Source organism: Lasioglossum baleicum, chromosome 3 (genome assembly GCF_051020765.1).
Source record: "Lasioglossum baleicum chromosome 3, iyLasBale1, whole genome shotgun sequence".
NCBI lineage: Eukaryota > Metazoa > Arthropoda > Insecta > Hymenoptera > Halictidae > Lasioglossum > Lasioglossum baleicum.
The window spans coordinates 8,730,803-8,750,757 of NC_134931.1; the positions used below are offsets into that span (position 1 = coordinate 8,730,803).

A 19,955-nucleotide genomic window follows, 5' to 3' on the forward strand; every position below is an offset into this window, starting at 1 on the left:
TATTATAGTGCTATAGTCCTGATACTACTTCTATTGTCCACATTTTTATTTTAATCTCTATTCCCTTAAACAATATTTTCCCGGTTGGTTTATGTGCAAGGATAAAGTGTAATTAGAAGCTGTCTTAAAGTCTGATGTTGTTTAAAATGTTTTCGTTAGGGAGTTTTTAGAGAGAAGAAAAATGTTGATTGAATTTTCTATATTGTTCAACTCCTATCCATCCCTTGTAAAAATTGGACTCTGAATAAGTAGAATGTTCTGAACATTGTAAAACAATAAAAAAAATAATAAATGTATTTTGTGAAGAAGACAATGTGAATGCGAAAAAGTTTACACAATATGTTATCGTTACGATAAACGTCGTCTTTTCCATTTTTATTTCCATTCTTTTCTTTTCCATCGTGATTTTATGTGATTGTTGTGGGAATTTGCGTCGGACTCAACGTGGTAAATATCGTTGCGGTTGTTTCATAAAATTGAAAGGTGGACAACAGCACGGTTGGAATATTTTCAGATTGTTACAGTTTAGACAAACATTGATTCCATGCTTGTTTCATCGCGCACGATCTCCTGTTACCAGTTGAAATGTAAACCGTGCACGACGAAAATGTAACCGTTAATTCGATCGCGAGTAGCCATCTGCGATTGCGAATTTTGCATCGACGCGGACTATAATCGTCTGAATTACAATCCCAGGTCAATAACAATTAACGTTCAGTAACGAAAGTAACTCGTAATCGAATCAACATATTACGTTTTAATCACCATCGGGTAGAGGTGCATTGCATAACCGGATTACATTTTCGATGGACTCCGCGTGCTCTCGTACGTTACATACGTTAATAACCATAAGCCGGCAATTACCGAGAGTGTCAGTGAACATGTGAATAAACACGGAGACGTGTCACGCGATAACCATAAGTGCACGCCTCGCGACAGAAATTATCGCGCGGAAATTCACGGTGTTCTCAACTATATGTAGTACAACGGAATGAAAAGAAATCTGAGGAAGAGTGTGGGAGTTGCAGCGGCTATAGTAATTCATAAAATTGTTTGCGGAAGACTGTCGGATTCTTCAGATGAAGTATACAGAGAGGATCTCTCTGAATTCAAAGTTATTATTTGCTAATGTTATTACTAGAAAATATTTAAAGAATTTAATTCAAATGTACCGTGTGCACTCTTGTGTGTGTGTGTGTGTGTGTGTGTGTTTGAGAATAACACCAACTATGCATCGAGTATTTAGAAAGATTAACGAAAGGATCCTACTCAAGACAACCATAAGGATGTACCTTTGAAAAACCGTAGACACTAAGAAATTATTATTCGAGAATTTACAATCGTCAACAGACTTCAAACGCTAAAAACCAAAGAAGAATAAAAGCACTTGTTTCTCAGGTTCTTGTTTAAGAATTATGCTCACTATACATCAACTGTAAAGGTTAATGGACCTCACTCTTTAAACAGCCATAATATCGCATATATTTAAAACCACACAGACATTAAAAAAACACTGCCAAACAAAATTCACCATTACCAACCAATTTCAGCATAAAACAACTAAACGAGGTAAAAAGTAGATCCTATGCTGCATCAATCACAAGATCGTATATTAAAAATCACAAACATTTAAAATCACGACCCAAAAATTCACCATTACCGAACAACTTCAACATAAAAAAATAAGCACTTGTTTGAAAACCGCATCAACTATACACCACTTGCAAAAAACGATGAATACTATTTTTGCAATAATCAGAAACATGAAAACCACGGTTGAGAAATGCACCATTACCAATCGATCTGAATATATGCATAAAAAGAAGAAAAACGCACTGGTAAGGAAACTGCATCGCAAACGCATCGATACGACCCTCCTCCATATCGTCCCGCGCGATTCAGCTCGAATCGAATCGCGGAAAGAACTGCGCGAATCTGGAATAGCGAATGCTCGGTTACCTCTCGCACATCATTATGCCCGTCGGTATCGAAACGTCGGAGATCGACACGGTGCCGGTATCATCGCCGGTTCCGCAAGCGCGGCGATCGGTCGGCACGACTGCAGCGTGCAGGTTGCAACTCGCAGCGTGTACCAGCTGGAGAACCGAGAACGAGAACGTGCGGCGGGGAAAACTGCAACAAGGGGACTTGGGCGACGCGACGAGACGCGCGCTGCATCGGCCCACGCCATCCGCCTCTGCGAATCGCGATTGCACCGCGCGCACCGTGCGAAATTGGATAATGCGACCGCGGATCAACTCGACGAGCTTGGATCCCGCACCTATGCATCATTTGCCTTCATCCTTCCTTCGATCGCGGCTGGTTTCATAAAGTTTTGTGGACAATCTTCGTTGTGAATTCTTGCATTTCTGCACCGTGCGGAATTGGATAATGTGCTCGCGAATCGACTGCATCCAGTGGACTAATTGCAACCAGCACCCATGGCCCATTTGTATCGATCGTACCTTCAATCAAGGTTGTTTTTTGCGAATTTTTTTATCGTCTATTTCTATTGCGAATTTCTTCACATCTTTCGGATAATGTGATCGCAGTCTTGGATCCAGCACCTATGGATCATTCGTCTCCATCCTCCCTCCTTTTTCATCCTGGCCGATAATTTTTATCGTCAATTTTTCTGCACCATGTAGAATTGGATAAAATGCCTGCGAATCAACTGGGCCAGGTGAGTCCAACATCAAAAAGATCCATTTTACCAGATTGCCTCTTTGATCAGGGCTGTTTTTGCGAATTTTTCGGTCATCAATTTTTCGTGCGAATTTTCTGTAGCGTGCGAAATTGAGTAATGCGCTCGCAAATCGGCTGCATCGAGCGGATTAATTGCATCCAGCACTCACGTTCCACTTAAATCAACCGTTCCTTCGATTGGGGTTGTTTCTGTGAATTTTATTATCGTCAATTTTTCGTGTGACTGCCACGTGTGAAATCGGATAATGCGTTCGCGAAACAACCGCATACAGCGGATTAATTGCATTCAGCATTCATGGATCCGTTTGCCTCCATCGTCCCTTCAAACGAGAATGTTTCAACAAATTATTCGAAATTATTCAATTCGAATTAAATGATACAATCGCAGATCAGTTGGATACAGCAGATTAATTGCATAGAGCAGCCATGGATCCGTTCGTATCAATCGTTCCTTTGTTCGGGGTTGTTCTCCTGAATTTCGTCAACATGAATTTTTACAATGAATTTTCTAGTCGCAAATTTTTCGAAATTTCTGCAAACAAAGATCGATCAACAGGCTCCATGCGATCCTCGATCCGCGCTACGGCGTGGGAGATGACGAATGTCCACGGAAACAGCAACAAAGAGCCCCTTAACAAACGCGAGAGTGATTTAAAGCGATTCCTCTCGCAAGACGCTGGAATGCACCGTCCTCCCTGACGCGTTTGTTACCAAGGTTTTGTTTCCCGTAGCCCGTTGCGGATTGCGATGGATTTGCGAGACTTTACGCTGGTTTTTTTAGATTATGCTTTATGGTTGTTGGTAGTATGTACAGAGAAACTCGGTTTGATGTGTGGTTAAAGATGATTTGTGGCACTTACTGTTCGCGATTTCACTTTTGAATTGAGATACGGTACGTTGTAGTTCATTCTTCAGGGTATGAGTGGCGACTGATCTGAGGATTAGTATCGTATCTGCGTCCCCCTCAATATTGTACGTAGATCCCTTCTAAATGATATATATATTTCACCCCCACTTTTTCGAATCTAAATCAATTATTTTCCAGCACCTTTATTAGTGGTGCACAATATGAATCTGAATCGGTTCGAAAGATTTGCGTTCACCAGTTTAATAAATTTGAGTCGATATCAATGTACTCGATAGATAGAAAAATTTATTAAAATATCTCCTGAACTAATACTTTTTTATGGACAATAAAAAGCTGCATCGATTGATGCATAAAAAATATACTGTTCCATTAAAAAAATTATAGGTGATCTTTGTCAGTCCTTGACGCATCAGAACGTTTCTCGCTGCGAGTACCAACAATTACGTAAATCGAGATGGTAATATCTGGTGAGGCACACGGTATTATAATCATTAGACTGCGGATTTGATGGATTTATAATTTAAAAGACATTAGAAGGATTTAATGATATTGTTATATTGTTTCAGACGTTCTAAGGTCAGTAAAAGAGAAAATATAATTTTATTCAATTTCAGTGTCTTGCAATAGACTTGGACAATTTTTATTTTGCATAAAAATTCGCAGTCTAATAATCACCGACACAAATACAGATACATTAACCTTCGCACAGAATAGAAACAAAGCACTCGGGTTCGGTATGCTGTTTTTTTATTATAATTTACACTTCCCAAGGCTATTCTGAACGACCTACTCAGAGGACATTCAGATTGACAGATTATCCATTGAAAAACTGACGGGAACAAAATCGTGCGAGCCGATTAGCGAAGGATTTCGCGTAGGTGGCGATCGGCGAACGAGTTTTACGATCGGGCAGCATGCGCGTCAGAACTCGTGGCTCTGGTAATCCCCATATTTCGGGGCGGAGGTGACGTAAAGACGAAACGAGTGTCCTTTACGATCACTGGTAACGGCCCCGGTCGCCTTGTCCAGGTGGCGAGAGCGATATCCGGCCGTAATAACCGCGATAAATAACGGCCGGTGTAACTTCCGCGTAGCAAAGAACGGAACCCGCGCGGATTCGGCCGGACCACTTTATTCCGCGTCGCGCCGGTTTATAAACGGTTAATTACGCTCCCCTCTTGGCAGGAAGGGAAACAGCGTTACCGAAGAGGGGTTTCCTGCGCGATTTCTCGGAACCCCCCCGTGACGGGTGAAAAGGGTCGCCTGTTACCGTAAAAACGAATTTTTACGCCCGTGAGAAACGGTGTCTTTAACCCGGCCATGATTAAATCCCCCGAGCCCGCCGTCGCAGACGCAGACGGTGTACGCTTTTGCATTTTAGAGCACTCCGCGTCCGAGGATAACTCGCCAACCTGATCCCCCTCCGCGACCATAAATAGGCGAAATTATAGACCGACATCTGCCGCGACGCTATCTCGCGCTAACTGTCGCCGTTTATGCCTTTTAAAGCTCCCGCCGGGAGTAAATCGGACTAGCCGCGCGCCGAATGGACTACTGCCTCAGTAATTGTCGCCATTTCGAACGACCGTGGAACTATTAACGAGGCGGATCTTTTTCCAAGTCATTTTGCTGGGAAACAGCTCAGCTTTTCCCGTTGGTTTGGCAACATAATCGTATATCGGATTCTAGAGAGTTCTTATGAAGGAGGAGATTCAATTTTTGGATTTGTGGGAGACTTGGTCACAAACAAATCTCATTGTGGAACTATTAATTAAGTTTGGAAAAAGTACACGTATATATGGGATTTCAGACAGCTGGTTTGGAGAGGTTTCGATTATTGAAGCTCTGATTTTTGCAAAGTCGCCACATTAAGACTTGTGTGCCCACTCTACCTTCCCCTTCTACGATTCCCCCACGTTTTCGCTACGGCCCGGTCACGTGATGCGTTCCGCCTCTGTCGTGCGTGTGACGCAATATCATGTGACTAACCAGGTACTGGGAGAGAGATGTGATCTGATGATGACACCTGATCTGGTGACTCTGGATTCCAATTATGCTGGAATACTGATTTCTTGATGGTGGGGGTAAACACTGGATCGAAAAGTAGGCTATCAATATCAACCCAGAAAACACTGTTTATATTAGTCGCTGGACTGGAATGGAACTGGACCAATGTGAGCCCGAATCCTGTAAAAGCGTCGTAGAAGAAATTGAACAATGAAAAGTAAAGACATTATAGTTTGGAATAATAAATTCAGGTTTATTGATGATTGTTTACACGTAACTGTGGATACTATATAATTACTATATCAATAACACTGTTTGTATTTTATTTTCAAATCAGACACAAACTTCCGCGATCGCCTAATAGAAAGTACATCCGAGCACACTCGGCTAGTTAGGGGTTAACACCTCGCTCAAACAAAGATAATTACTCTCCTCCATTTTCCCGGTTATTACGGCACCATACTTGATACACCCGAAAAGCAATTAATCCCCGGCAACAGACATTTAATTTTCCCGACAGCGCACTTGTATGATAAGAAGCGAGCCGCAACTATCAACCGAGGAAAGACGGGAGGAGGCATCTCGCTCACGAATTCCATAAAGCGCGTGTTGACACTGCTGACACCCCCGGGTATAATAACGAACACAGCATAGAGGGAAAGAGACAGTGGATCGATGGTTTTCGAGGCGGGCCCGATTTCCTCGATGACGATCGCATCGATCGGTCGAACGACGCGGCCGCGTAACGAACCCGATAAAACTCTTCGAGCCATCTGGCCTCTCTGTCCCGTGTCTCTTTTATCGCGCTGTAAAATTATACATTGAGCATCCGCGGCGAGCCGTGAAAAAGCTCGGTTCCGCGGGAAAAGATTCGCGAATGAACCTCGCGCCGCGAGAGTGCGAACACTCGTTGTCAGCCGAGTATTTGCTCATTCTCCCAACTAAATTGCACAACTTTTGATAGACCTGAGACGGAGCGACGAACCTTCTTTTTTTAAAATTACTTTAATTTTCAAATATCGGGGAAGATGAGAAAAATATGAATGTGAAGCAGCAAATGGGATTTGAACTCGGAAATATTTATCGACCGGTGTTAGTTTCAATTTTCATTTTTATTGGCATGTTCTTCTAGTTGATGAAGATTTTTGGAAAAGGTGATTTGATTTGAAAAAGTGATTAGACGACTTCTCTCATTTATACTCTTTAACACAGGATAATAATCTTCCGCAAAATTGACGGTAAATTCAATACTCTGACATTCGCTAAACGTTCCCATAAAAGACTACTACATGATATGGTGCAATTAATGTGTTATTTGAAGCAATGTTCGAATGTACAATTCAAACTTCTGAACAAGCAAAAATACAAGACTAATATCAATTTTCTTTCTTCTTCTAGGCAATCGCAAACGACAGAGTGTAAGTTGTACTAATTATTACTATACTACTCATTTTATTACCACGCTTTATATTAGCTTGCCGAGTTGTCGTTGTTGTTGTTGTATGCGTTAAATCTTGTAATCGAATTTTAAACCACTTCCCGATAAGCTAGAGACTTGAATCTTTAAACATAGCTCAGAACTGGATAACAATACAATATTAAAAAACAAATTTTAAAAAAACTGTGCGTTCAGGAGACAAAAAGTTTAATATTAACCGTCACACCTCGTCGCGCGGTGCTCGGTAGTACGTCATTGCGTTCAGCGATCCCCACTACGCGCGCCAGCGCTCCCTACTCCACTACGCGCTCCCACTCCAACTCATCCCCACTCCACTGACCCATTTCGCACCGAAGGAGCTCAGTCAGTGTGGTCACCACAGTGTGGAACACTGTGGTGTTCCGTTCATTCAGTTCCATTTCGAACAATTTCGGACTCCATCAAGAGACGTCGTCTCTCTTGCGTTTCTATATTTTACTATTTCATATCAGTATTACCAAATCTCGCGTTCCATTTAAAAAAGACTAAAAAGCAGAAAATACAGAAATATATAAAAAAAACTTTTTAAAAACCACGCTTATATTAAAATGCACTAAAAAGGAGAAAATAATTTTTTTAGGCATTAGTGGCTATAAATAAAAGCGTGGAGCGCCCACGAAGATTACGTCAATATAATTTAGCGCTCCACGCATTTATTTATAGTCACTAATGTCTAAAAAAATTATTTTTTCCTTTTTTGTGCATTTTAATATAAGTGAGTTTTAAAAAAATTTTTTTTATATATTTTTCTTATTGTCATAAATGTATAAAATCCGCAGTCTACTTATTACAGATATTAAAAGATGATCGTGCAAGAAGATAAAAGCTTCCAGAGGTAAAATTCAGTACCACGTCAGTACGGACCAGAGGAGAAACTAGAAAGCGAGTGGAACAATAAAAATTTTTCCACGAGGTTTTCATAGGGCCGTGAACACCGACCGAACGATACCAAGCCGGTCAGAAATTTATTTCTCCGGACTCTGCGAGCTGACCCTGTCCCGATGAAATATTCGGACCCATGATCGGATTAAGTTAATAGAGCCGTGGACCGGCCGACAAATTGTTAGGCGTTCAGCCCTCGTCGAGGGAACAGCTGTTGCGTGATTTTTTCCCGTCGAGCCGAACGATCGGCGAACAAATCGCGCGGCACGCAGCCAGCAGCGTCCGGTCTTTCCGCACTGTTTTTTCTCGCTCTTTTTTTCCTCTCCTTTTTTTTTATTCTACGCCGATGGATCTCACCCCTCGGCCTTTTCCATCGACGAGCATTGTGGACCGGCCTGCAATTCGATTCTCAAAATAGATTGAATTCATTTCGACGCAATAATGGGTACGCGTCTCGATTCTGTTTTCCGTGAGGCGATTCTGTAAGTACAGAGTAGGTTTTGTACGTTTTGTAAAATTGGTTCGGATGTTGAGAGACACTCTGGGCATGCTGACAATTGTTGTCGTTTGTAAAGTTTTGGGAGACTGTGTGGGGAAAGCAAGAATTGTTTTGTTGATTTTTGATCTTTCGGAGTAAAGAGTGTGTACATTATTGTTTTATTCGTGTAGAATGTATTTTATGTCTACATCAGCGTGTTCGCTTCAACGAATTTTAGATCCACGAGTTTGGAACTTTCAAAATTATGTAGGATTTTAGCTTAGTTTTCTCGCAAACAGGTAGACCGACTAAAATAAATTTAATAAATCTAAAATAAATGTCAGAACCACATTAGAACATTTGGAATTTTCAATATGTTCTAGGACTCTTTATTTTATTTTCCTAGCAAAACAATATACTGTAAACCGCATTAATATTCGGACGCTCTAGAGAGACAATTTTTTTAGATGCTAGAACAATTAGTTTACTACAGGATGTGAAAACAAATTTTTTAAGATTGCAATTGGTCGGAATTGCAGAGAAAATACTGAAAGTTGTATTTTACAACTTTTTTATGTAGGTCTAAAATGAAAATTTTAAAAATACATTTCGTAGATCTGTATCAATGAAACGTACTTTGAAAATTTTATCAAACTCGATCGACGTAGCAATGAGTTATAAACGTTTAAAGACGGTCAAAATTGCAATTTTTCACGATTTTCGGCCTCTAATCGCAATAAATCTGAGGATCTTTAAATCTTTCTATGCCTGTTGTTTTTTCCCGCGTCAACCAATTTCGATGAAACTTTCACAATGCATATAATCGACACAGATCTACAAAACGTATTTTAAAAATTTTCGATATAGGCCCGCATAAAAAAATCGTACAATGCAACTTTTAGTATTTTCTCTACAGTTCCGACCAATTGGAATTTTTGAAAAAATTTCTTTTCACATCCTGTAGTAAACTAATTGCTCTAGCTTTCCAAAAAAAAGTTCAAATGGTACAGTACAATATTAAAAAAGTTATCTTCTTTTTTTGAGCGTCCGAATATTAATGCGGTTCACTGTAAATAGAAATGTATTAAATAAATATAGGCTGAAATTCGGAAGCACATCAGAAAGATTAGTGTTTTTAAAGTTCCTCCAGTGAAACAGTAACTTTGATACAACGAATGGATCTAGATTAAATTATACCAGAGAGAATAAAAATTATATCAGAATTTTTGAAGTTGTTTTAAGAATTTTATCTTATGTTTTAGGAAAGTGGCTTGGGACAAAGATCAAACGGAAGAGTTAATAAATATCCGTCACGGAAGGAAGAGGACGATCCAGTGGTTCCAAATGGTCCGCTCGTTGCCATCGCTACCGTCCGCATATGAGCGTGTACACATATGTACGTACACTATACCTACACGATTACGTGGGCGTGGAAGAAAAACCCGGATGACACGGGAAAGACTCGCCCTCGGCAGGAATATCTTGATTACATGGAAACCGGATCGGGAACGGGAGTCAAGCGACCTTTCCCTTTGTCTTGGCCGTGTTTCAATTTAATGGATCGATTATATAAGACGTACTTTCCCCTAATTAGAAACGATGGATCACGATGGTTCGTGTTCATCGATCATCCCAGGTCGCTGAAGTGACTTCACGTTGGATACGTTTCGTCTCATTAAGTCCTTCAGGACACTGACAAACGAATCGACAGCGATTGAACTTGTCAATTATGTCATTGATTACTTCTAAAAATTATTTTTACGGAGTTCTTATAATAGTGAACAAAATTGGCGAATTTATTCGACCGAGGGCTTTTATGGATTTACAAAGAATATGCAGAAGTAGAATACAAATTTTTCAAATAAAGGAAAGTGTGCATACTAATAGGAAGGAATGGTATTGTTATATTATTCTTTGTACAACGAATCCTTTGATCAATGTAGTCTTTCTCTCATTGTCTCTCATTGTAGTCTTTATAAGATAAAGTATGGAAATGGGAATTGGCATAAAGGTCTACAAGTTCAATGCTCACAATGAGATGCAAAATAAGGTAAATGAAATATTTCTTTCATTCCTCGGGGAACTGTTTCACACCAAAATTCTTTTTCTATTTCGGAAATGAGCAAGTACAATAAATTCACAAAGTCCATAATAAGTCGAATAAATCTATAGTTTAATCATTCTATACACAAACGTCGTAGAATTAATGCTTTCTAAGTGCAGTCCTCTTGAATAAAAATCTGAAATTAATAAGCTGTAGACAAATATATTTGTACAGACTTTTTGTGCAGTTCAATTAACCATAAGACATTTAAATAAAATCAGGTTAATCAGACTCATTTAAACGTTCCACTGAATCCAATGGAAGGGAATCTCTAAATTGCTGCGAGCGCAATAATTATTTCGCGAGTATTTGCCTCTGATGCAAATAAAATAAATGATATTTATACGAAAGGTACGATATAACCTGGCAGCCGGTTAAGCGAGGTAAAATTATGATTACATAATGCTGAGACCAGTACAGGTAATTAATCCCATAATGCTCGGGTTCATCGACCCAGCAGACATTAGCACACCTACCGAAAACTAACTTCATTAACGCATCGAAGCAAAAATTCTAAATTAATACAAGCTTACATCGAACCCCTAAAAACAATTCAGGAATTACTTAAAGAGGATTGATAGTCCGAAACGATCTGAAAGTGTAGTTGGAGGAGTTATAGACGAGGGGTGGCAATTATGCAAATTTGGAGTAGAAATCTGCGCGGATCGATTGACTATAGCCATCGAGGAAATTCTGAGTTTGATAATTTCGTGGCACGGTCGATTTCATACCGCAGGTCTCCTTTGCGAGGGACGCGGGGACTACTAATTTAATTAAAACGTCCTGCGTGCTGCTAATACCTGTTAAATAACTGCCGACCCGTAATTACGAGGAAGGACAACAGCCGTTTATACCTCGGTAGCGGGGAGAAACTTGTAAGCCCGTTTTTAATCTGGCGCCGTTTGCCCCGCGAGGACCGGTTCAATTAGAAAAATGCACTACGTGTCGCGTGGCTGCAACGCGTCCTGCGCTCGATTAATTTTAATAATCGACTCCGCACTGCTTTCTCGTGTACGAGCGTCACCGTTGCCTGAAACATTTGTGATAGTGACATCAACTTTCATTTCAACTTCTACTTTTAGCTTTTCTTTCAAGAGATTACGTCTCGTTCGTAGTTCCTCTGTCACTTATTTTCAGAGTAAGGATTTTATTTACGTACTATGAACGAGAAGAGGAATAGAAACTACGCCGCACAGACAGCTAACAAGTATGTGAAAGAAAAACATAAAAATATACCGCACGTATTTTAATTATAATTGATAAAAATTTAATAAAAGTAAAGAAATGAGTATGCATGAGGGAGCGCGTTTTGTTTGGAAAATTTGTTAGTCGTTGATTAAACATCCTTTGCGTTACACGTAATATGTTTTGTTAAATACATGGTCCGTTTATAAACATTGATAATACGATCTACTGCTTGGACACTCTCATTTCTAAAGGGTCTTCCATTAAGAGGTGTCATTAAAAATTGTAAAAATTTGTTAATTGTAAAAAACTGCGTTTTCTTATAATTTAAATTAACACTTCTTACTGGAACACCCTGTGTATAAAGAGTTTCACATTTACACGTTTTGGGCTCGGTAGAGTGAAATGAACTGTTTTTACTTGTTCATTACATGTTTGGTGCTGTGTTCGCAGGCTGGTTGCAAACAAAAGGCAGAGCAACTGTCAACTAAAACTGCCGCAACCTTCGACACCACAAAATCCCACAACAAACGTCTCAACAGAACTACTCACCCCTAGAGAACCAACCCTCCCCGCAATTTTCAAAACCACACCGCAATCACAGTACCGAGCAAAGCATTTCAGCCGCGATTAACCATTTTAGCAACAGCCTCTATCCACCAGAGGGGCGTTGAAGGCAGTGTCATGCCACTTTCACCGCAGACTACGCGCGGTTTCTGTCGCGTTTCCGTCGCTCGGTGAAAGGGTGTAGGACGCGGAAAAATCGCGTACGACGCGTAACATCTGCCCGCGGAAAAAAAGGACGGGACGAGAGAGGAGTCGGTGAAGTATCTCCGGCGTGACGGGGTTAAAAGTTGAAGCGACTTGCAATCTCGCGGCGCACCGGGTAGAATCGCGGACCAACGAGAGCAATCTCTGCTTCGGGAATGGAGTTCCGCCCCCTTGCACGGTTCTCCCTTGGCTCGGAAAAGGGGAACGGGTCTCGTGGCAAGTTAAAACGGGGAAAGTTCCGGGAAGAGATTATGGCGAACGGACACGAAACGTTGCGTCGCATCGGGTCGCGCCGCGGCGGCTGTGCAGATGCTGCTCGACAACCTGCTCCCGTAACGAGCCCCGGCGACAGAGGGTACGAGGCGTCCTCGGAAATTGTTCGCGAACGGACGTTTAGCGACCCTCCACTCTACCCCATATTCGCTCCACGGCGCTACGATCCACGCTGATATATTCGCGGGTCCGTTCCTCGCCGATTTGCATAAACGGCACCCGTGCGGATCCCGAAATTTCAACCGGAAGAAAGAAACGAATCAGAAATTCTTCGAGAGGGCGGAATTGAATTTTTTCTCGTATGTACAGGCGAGTGACCTTCGGTTCATTGATTTGAGTAGTTGGTGTGGATCTTCTGCTACCTCCCACGTAAATTTTCGAGCAGGTTTTTTATATAAAAATTTTTAGTGTAGTAGACACAAAGCGGACTTTGTGTAAAGTCGGTGTTGTTCTTGGATGTTAGTACGAATATGATATTATTCATGCGATTTTAGGGGGTGTTTAAGTCGTCATTTTTGTCACCTTGAATATGTTTAGGAAATATAAAATATGAAGATTTAATTATTCATTCTAGCGATTCCGATTTTTTTCTTTGTTCAGTAAACTTTATGAATTTTTATCTTGGCAACCGCAAATCTCGGATTCAGCTGATCTTTTTTTATTTTGATCGTGAAAGCGTGAACTACTTCTGAATATTTCGTTAAACCAAAAAATGTTGGAAATCGCAAATAATTCAACGTCCATTTCCTACTGTACAGAAGTAGCTGCTAAAGAATAATCGATTTTCCGATTTTTCGGGGATTACGGTACCACGACGGGTCTCAACATCGTCAGAGCAAAGTTGCAGGTGGTCCGACAGGTAATAAAATTTGATGTTCTCACGATCCAGGATTTTATTTAGTCCCGTCCTGTCGATATGGATTTCGCTGAAATTGCGCAAGACTAACGGGTTTCCTATGGTAAATAAACGACACGGAATTGTTTCCCCTTTCCCAGAGCGAGCACAGAACGCGGGTAAACGCGGACAAATTGGATTTTCCTGTTTTGTTTCGGCACTCGGTGGCTTTACGGTCTCCCGGACACGGTTTTTCCAGCGTCGGTCTAAAAAAAAGCATAAACCGTGGAACACGCGAACCCGCGACCACCAGAGCTAGGTGCACCCTGGTCGTTAAGCTACCCGGCCGATGGCTGTTCTCTCTCTTTTTTCGATTTTTCTCAGTGTTAAAATACCCGCGACTTTTCGATCATTCGATTAGAGAAAAGAGATCGGTTTGCGAACAACTTTAAAAGGACAGAGGTCAATAAGCTACAAGTTACGCAAATATTGAAAACGAACGAAGAACACGTACCCGATGTACTCGCCCTACCTGACCCTCCGTTGAATCGATCTCGGCGATCACGAACTTGCACCGATCGATCAAATGTACACGAGACACAAAGCGGAATACGTGGATGGCCGGTGATTTTACTGTACCATGCACACTCGACAATGTGTTTCGGACAGTTTAGCACCGTTTGAAAGCTGCTGCGAACGTTTGCTCAGCGACGGGAAAAGCGCACAGCGATCGTGTTTAGGCTGTTGAAATGTTGATGGAACTCTTTTCTGCAATTTTCCGCTTTCATTAATTAATTTTACTGTTAAAACTATTCCAATGTTTTGCAGTGGGATTCTGTAGACTCTCCTGAATACAATGATATACATTTTTTACCACGCCTATAATAGCTTGCCGAGTTGTCGTTGTTGTATACGTCAAATCTTGGAATCGACTTTGATGACCCACTTCCCGATGACCTAAACACTTGAAACTTTGAGCATAGCGCAGAACTGGATGACAATACAATATTAAAAAACAAATTTAAAAAGAAAACTGTGCGTCTAGGAGAAAAAAATTTTTTATATTAACCGTCACACCCCGCCACGCGATGCTCGGTGGTACGTCATCGCGTTCAGCGATCACCACTCCGCGCGCCAGCGCTCCCTACTTCACTACGTGTTCCCACTCCGACTCATCCCCACTCCACTGGCCCACTTCGCACCGAAGGAGCTCAGTGTGGTTATGGTGTTCCGTTCATTCAGTTCCATTTCGGACAATTTCGGATTCCATCAAGATACATCGTCTCCGAGTCATCCCCTCATTCTATCTCGCGTATTTCCATATCTTGCGCGTTTCTATATATATATATATATATCTTACTGTTTCATACCAGTATTACCATATCTTGCGTTCCATTTAAAAAAGACTAAAAAAATAAAATAAAGAAATATATAAAAACAACTTTTTAAAAACCTCGCTTATATTAAAATGCACTAAAAAGGAAAAAATAATTTTTTTAGACATTAGTGACTATAAATAAAAGCATGAAGCGCTAAACTATATTGACGTAATCTTCGTGGGCCTTTTTTTATAGTCACTAATGCCTAAAAAAATTATTTTTTCCTTTTTAGTGCATTTTAATATAAGCGAGGTTTTTAAAAAATCTTTTTATATATTTTTTTTGTAAAATTATATACTTATCAACAAGTTTCATCTTATTTTTTTTGTGTTCCTATATCATCCTTACTTTTTCATCGCCTTATAATTTTATTATAAAAATGACAAGATTGAATTTATTTAAACTTGTTAGTGCGGTTCTTATTGTAAAACGTGCTCTGCTAAAAATATTCATTCAATCAACTTCTTATAAAAGCATCTTTATAATTTCAATAGTTGTGGTAGGTTTAATGTCAAAAATGTAAAATGCAGTTTGTAAAATGCAGTTACAGTTACTTTGAAAACCGATCGAACACGAATCCTTTCGAACAGTCTTCTTCTTTCACCATTAATTCCAGCTTGATTACGCGATCGGAACTGAAAGAATCTCGATCTTGCTGCTTGGTTAATGGAAGTCAGAAGACCGTTGTCGACAAGACTGCGTCTCGTGCATCGCGTCGAAGGAGGTTACAATATATTTCCGCGAGCAGCTGCAATTACTTAGCCGGAAATCGGGACCGCGCAGGAAACGTCTCTACGGTTTTTGCCTGACGATGGAAAGAAAAGTACGATACGAGAGCAAACAGAATAGCGTCGAGAGAGATGGAGAGAGAGAGAGAGAAGCTCCTTGAAAGCAGTCTTCGAGTTCGCCGAATCCATTAAGGCCCGTAGTTTGAATACACTATACACATAGCTATAGTATCCTCCGGCGCGGCGTGGTACACACGGATCCTCGAATAGTTCCTTCCGGTAGCAGGCCGGGTTTACTACTGTCCGCCCCGAGAACGCTTCGAATTTCAACGTAGTGCCTGTTTGCACAGGACGTCGCGTCGCGGGGTTGTGGAATCACCCGACCGTTGCATGTAAATCCTCGAGTCCAGATCGACCGGATTCGAATGTATACAGAACCTTCACCGGTATTAATAATAATAATTAGACCCGTTGAACTTTAGGCAAACACCGAACTTTATGGATTAATTCGCGGACGTTCGGAACAAACAATCGTCTGTTTACCCTGCTCGGGATATGTATCGGTGCGCGAAACGCTGCAATTTGTTACAGACAAGTTTGCTACAAAATAGAACTTCGATTATCGGGGCCACCTCTCGTGTCGGAATTCTTTGTTGTCAGTTGTCAGACCTTTGAGGTCATTTAAAGCGACTTTTTCATTTGCCAAAATGTCCGCCACGGTTTCGTTGAGGAGTTATTGACAAAAAAACACGTATCAATCAAAGAGCGACCTTAGCGCGCCAAGGGGGAGGGGGGAGTCGGCCACAACGGCAGGTTCTACTTCTAGTATTCTATTCCAATGCGTTGGTTTCGCATCGCGGTGAAGCAGCGAACAAGAGAAGGAGCAGAAATTGATTTAATTAAGAACTCACTTATTCAGCCGTAAATGCAGTTGCTGCATGGAATGTGCGTCACTGGGCCATTCGGAGACGAGCTGCACAGCTGACGTTAGGTATACGACAGTGCCGAAAGCTAAGGGACGTACGGTCAGGTCAACGAACTGCACAGCTGATGATAGATCACAACCGCGACACGTCTTTACCACGGTTCGAACGATACTGATGTCACACAAGATTTTTCTCAAGAGTTTAGGGACGGCATTATGTACAGTAAGGAGCATAACTGATTCCACACACTTTAAATCAGAACAACTTTTTTATGAATGGACCAAACGACTTCAATTTTTCTGTAAGGCTAGAAGAACTAGTTTAGTAAATGATGTATAAAAAATATGTTGAAAAAATGCATTTGGACGGAATTGTGAAAAACAATAGTAAAAATTGATTTTTACAACTTTTTTAGCTGGGCCGTACTGTATGTCGAACGACAATAGTGCTGAGACAAAAAACAGAAAAGAGAGCGACCGTTGTAAGACTAGAATTTATGGCAATCACATGGCAAAACACTATCTTTCCTTCTTTTAGAAAACTTCTTAAGGAATGTATAGGACAATAGAGACTTATAAACGCCACGCGTACCTGACATGTCTACCTCCTGCTGGCGGGAAGGACAGACTTTTTTTCGAACAGAGGCCGCGGATAATCGAACCGCGGTTAATCCAGGTTCCACTGCCATTCCAAGCGCACCGCCATCCTCAAATGTGAATACTTTTTCAAATTCAATTTAACACGTTCCGTGCCACGTGTACCACTGATTGGTTCAACTTCAGACTGCGTTGAGACTAGAATATCTCTATATAATAAAAATCAAATGCTGTTCGTTGGTCACGACATCACGGTAGAACGGCTGGACCGATTTGGCTAATTTTTTTTTAAATGTTCGTTGTAGTCCAGGTTTTTAGATTTAAAAAAATTGGAAAAGTATCACGGAAAAATGGAAAATTCGGGAAAAACTATTAGTGCTTTTAGAATCATATTTCAATACAACAAAAAAACGAACGTCGTAGCTTTTAATCAATATTTCAATAGTACGTCGCAGCTTTTAATCAATATTTCAACAGAAATTTACATTATCGACGTCTGTTTGCATTATCGACATTATAACATTTTTATTTTACAACATTTCTCTGCTATAACAAGGATCCAAGCGATCAACGAGTATACGATATTCCCTAATCGCGAAGCTCGCGAGGCGAGCGAGCAACCACTCCCGTCTAGTATAGAATAAAAAATCGAGGAAAAACGGCCAGGCACGGAGCGTGTTAACACTATAACTACCGAATGAGTCAAAATGACTTGTTCCTGATTTGTTCTTTTAGAAATATTAAAATTATAAATATGTTTTTCTGAGAAATTTTTTAGTGAACTTCTCTACTGAAGCACATATTTAAACAAAATTGAAACGAAATCTAAGTAAATGATATTTTGTCATCAATATAGGGCAATGTATGCCAATTGCGTTTAGTGCTCGGCAGTTCTAGTGTTAATATTTGGCACCAATCGTCTTGAAAATAAATATTAGGTACTTAATAAGTCAAAGAGATGGCAAGATTGAATTTCCTTAGAACCAGTTCAATTTGTATCAAACATCCTCTAACAAAGACACGTATTCAATCATTTTACACAACAGTACAATAAATCTGTCACTTTTGTTCTCTGCTTGAATCATCTACACAGCCGAAAGGAGACACGTGCGCAGCTAAAAGTTTGGACCCACTTGTCGCGGAAGTATCGCGAACACAGCGTTTTCGAAGCGATATTTCACCAATATTATCAATGCATCCCACCACGGTTCTGCCATCGGTGCAAAAGGGAGCAGGAAAAGGACAGCCGGAGGAAAATGTAGAGCGCGAGGTAGACGTAGACACGCGATCCAATCCGACTAAAACGAGCATCTTCTGGTGCACGATGCGACGAAAAACACACTTTCGCAGTCCCGCGTCTCCTGTAAGACGATCTCTCCGTTCCGAAATAAAAATCCCCGATTTCCATCAGCCTCTATTCTCGATTTGTTTCCGTTTTTCTTCGATAGCGCGCTTCCAGACGTTCCGTTCCATCATCGTGCAAATAGATCTCTATACGCTGTTCATTCTCATTCGACGAGGGAGACGCGCGCGTGAGGAACGTACCGTATTTGCTCGGCTAGATAGCCTGGAGGTTAAAATCTGCGCGGTAGATGCGTTAATTGCAATGAAATACGCATATTTGTGCTTTTTCACTAGACTGTGAATTTTCCGCATTTATGGTAAAAATGGGAACGCATAATTTTTTGACATGTTAAAAAGATTCAGACATCAATGTATTATTTTCAGCTTAATGAGGTAATTGAAAGAATACAGAGAATACATAAAGCATACACAGATCCGCCGTCCACTAATCGCTGTAGGGTAACTCTACCGATTACTGCGGTATTATTACACATATTTCTAATTTGTCATGAGATAATAATATATGTAAGCATATTATGGAAGAATGAATACAAAAAAATTGGCGGCCCTAGAAACCTAATACAAAACAAGAAAATATTGGGTTGGCAAGTAAGTTCGTTCGGTTTTTGTGATTTATTCCACTCTAAAATACCGAATGAACTTATTTGCCAACCCAATATTAAAAAATAAAATCGATAACATTTTGCACGTATTACTACGTAGTGCTGAGAATTTGAAATATACCAACGTACAGAAACAAACTACGTATCTGGGCATTAATTTAAATAAATCCTGAGTACAGTAACGCATAATTTTTTTATTTATTTATTACATTTTAAATGAATGAACCTTTTATTAATTTTTGACACTGTAGCATAATATCATATGTTTTTTTTTGCAAATCCTGAGTTTATAAAAATATGAGAATGTTTGACAATTTTGTTTGCCTCGCCAACAAAAATACAATCTCATTGAACTGTACAAAATTCGTATATACGTATTTTAATCTGATTGGGACAAAATATACCGCTGTTCCGGTACTATTTTGGAGAACAGAAGGATGGAGGTGATCGTGATCCTCTGTCGTGGCCTCTGCCCGTTCGCTTTGCCGCTTTTCAACTCTCTTGTTCGTGTCTCCCGCGTTCCTCGGCGTGGCAATCCCCGTTTCCGTTTGCGCGCTCCTTGTGCGTCGTCACGATAACGCTTGTACGTTGTCACGAAATGCTTGTGCGTTTTACGCGCGGTATTTACACCCAAAAACGCCACAACCACAGTAGGACATACACCGGCAGTAATAGGTACATTTACCCTACTTTCATCAAAAAGAAATCAATGTCTCACTCCGGCGCGCGGCGACAACAGCTGTGCTATGACAATGAGCATTATCGCGAAGGAA

The 19,955-nt window shown here is 40.6% G+C and overlaps 2 protein-coding genes across 13 annotated transcripts in view; one reads left to right on the plus strand and one right to left on the minus strand.

Moving 5' to 3' along the window:
- Positions 1 to 19,955, minus strand: part of LOC143221881 (CD151 antigen) — a 163,916-nt gene that overhangs the window by 70,684 nt on the left and 73,277 nt on the right. Inside the window, exon 1 of one of the 5 annotated variants that reach the window (XM_076447503.1) lies at positions 3,567 to 3,677. The exons of 2 other annotated variants lie outside the window; for them this stretch is intronic. Coding sequence is in view for 2 of the 3 variants with exons in the window: in XM_076447500.1 (XP_076303615.1) it covers positions 1,837 to 1,883 (47 nt within the window). In the remaining variant the exon portion in view is untranslated. Of the gene's footprint in view, positions 1 to 1,836; positions 2,516 to 3,566; positions 3,678 to 19,955 lie in introns of those variants that run through there. 2 more of the 5 variants (XM_076447502.1, XM_076447500.1) reach the window with 2 other exon arrangements.
- LOC143221887 (uncharacterized) lies at positions 1,572 to 19,143 on the plus strand. 8 transcript variants are annotated; one of them, XM_076447528.1, is made up of 4 exons: positions 2,155 to 2,476; positions 2,553 to 2,683; positions 6,980 to 6,999; positions 9,681 to 19,143. In XM_076447528.1, the coding sequence occupies exons 2-4, from the start codon at positions 2,660 to 2,662 to the stop codon at positions 9,973 to 9,975; spliced, it is 339 nt and encodes a 112-aa protein (XP_076303643.1). In that variant the 5' UTR covers positions 2,155 to 2,476; positions 2,553 to 2,659; the 3' UTR covers positions 9,976 to 19,143. The 8 variants fall into 8 exon arrangements, 4 of the variants coding, with proteins under 4 accessions (XP_076303646.1, XP_076303643.1, XP_076303644.1 ...); XR_013011885.1 differs by lacking the exon at positions 2,553 to 2,683 and having other exon boundaries at positions 1,931 to 2,476; positions 7,852 to 19,143; XR_013011883.1 differs by having other exon boundaries at positions 1,977 to 2,683; positions 7,852 to 19,143.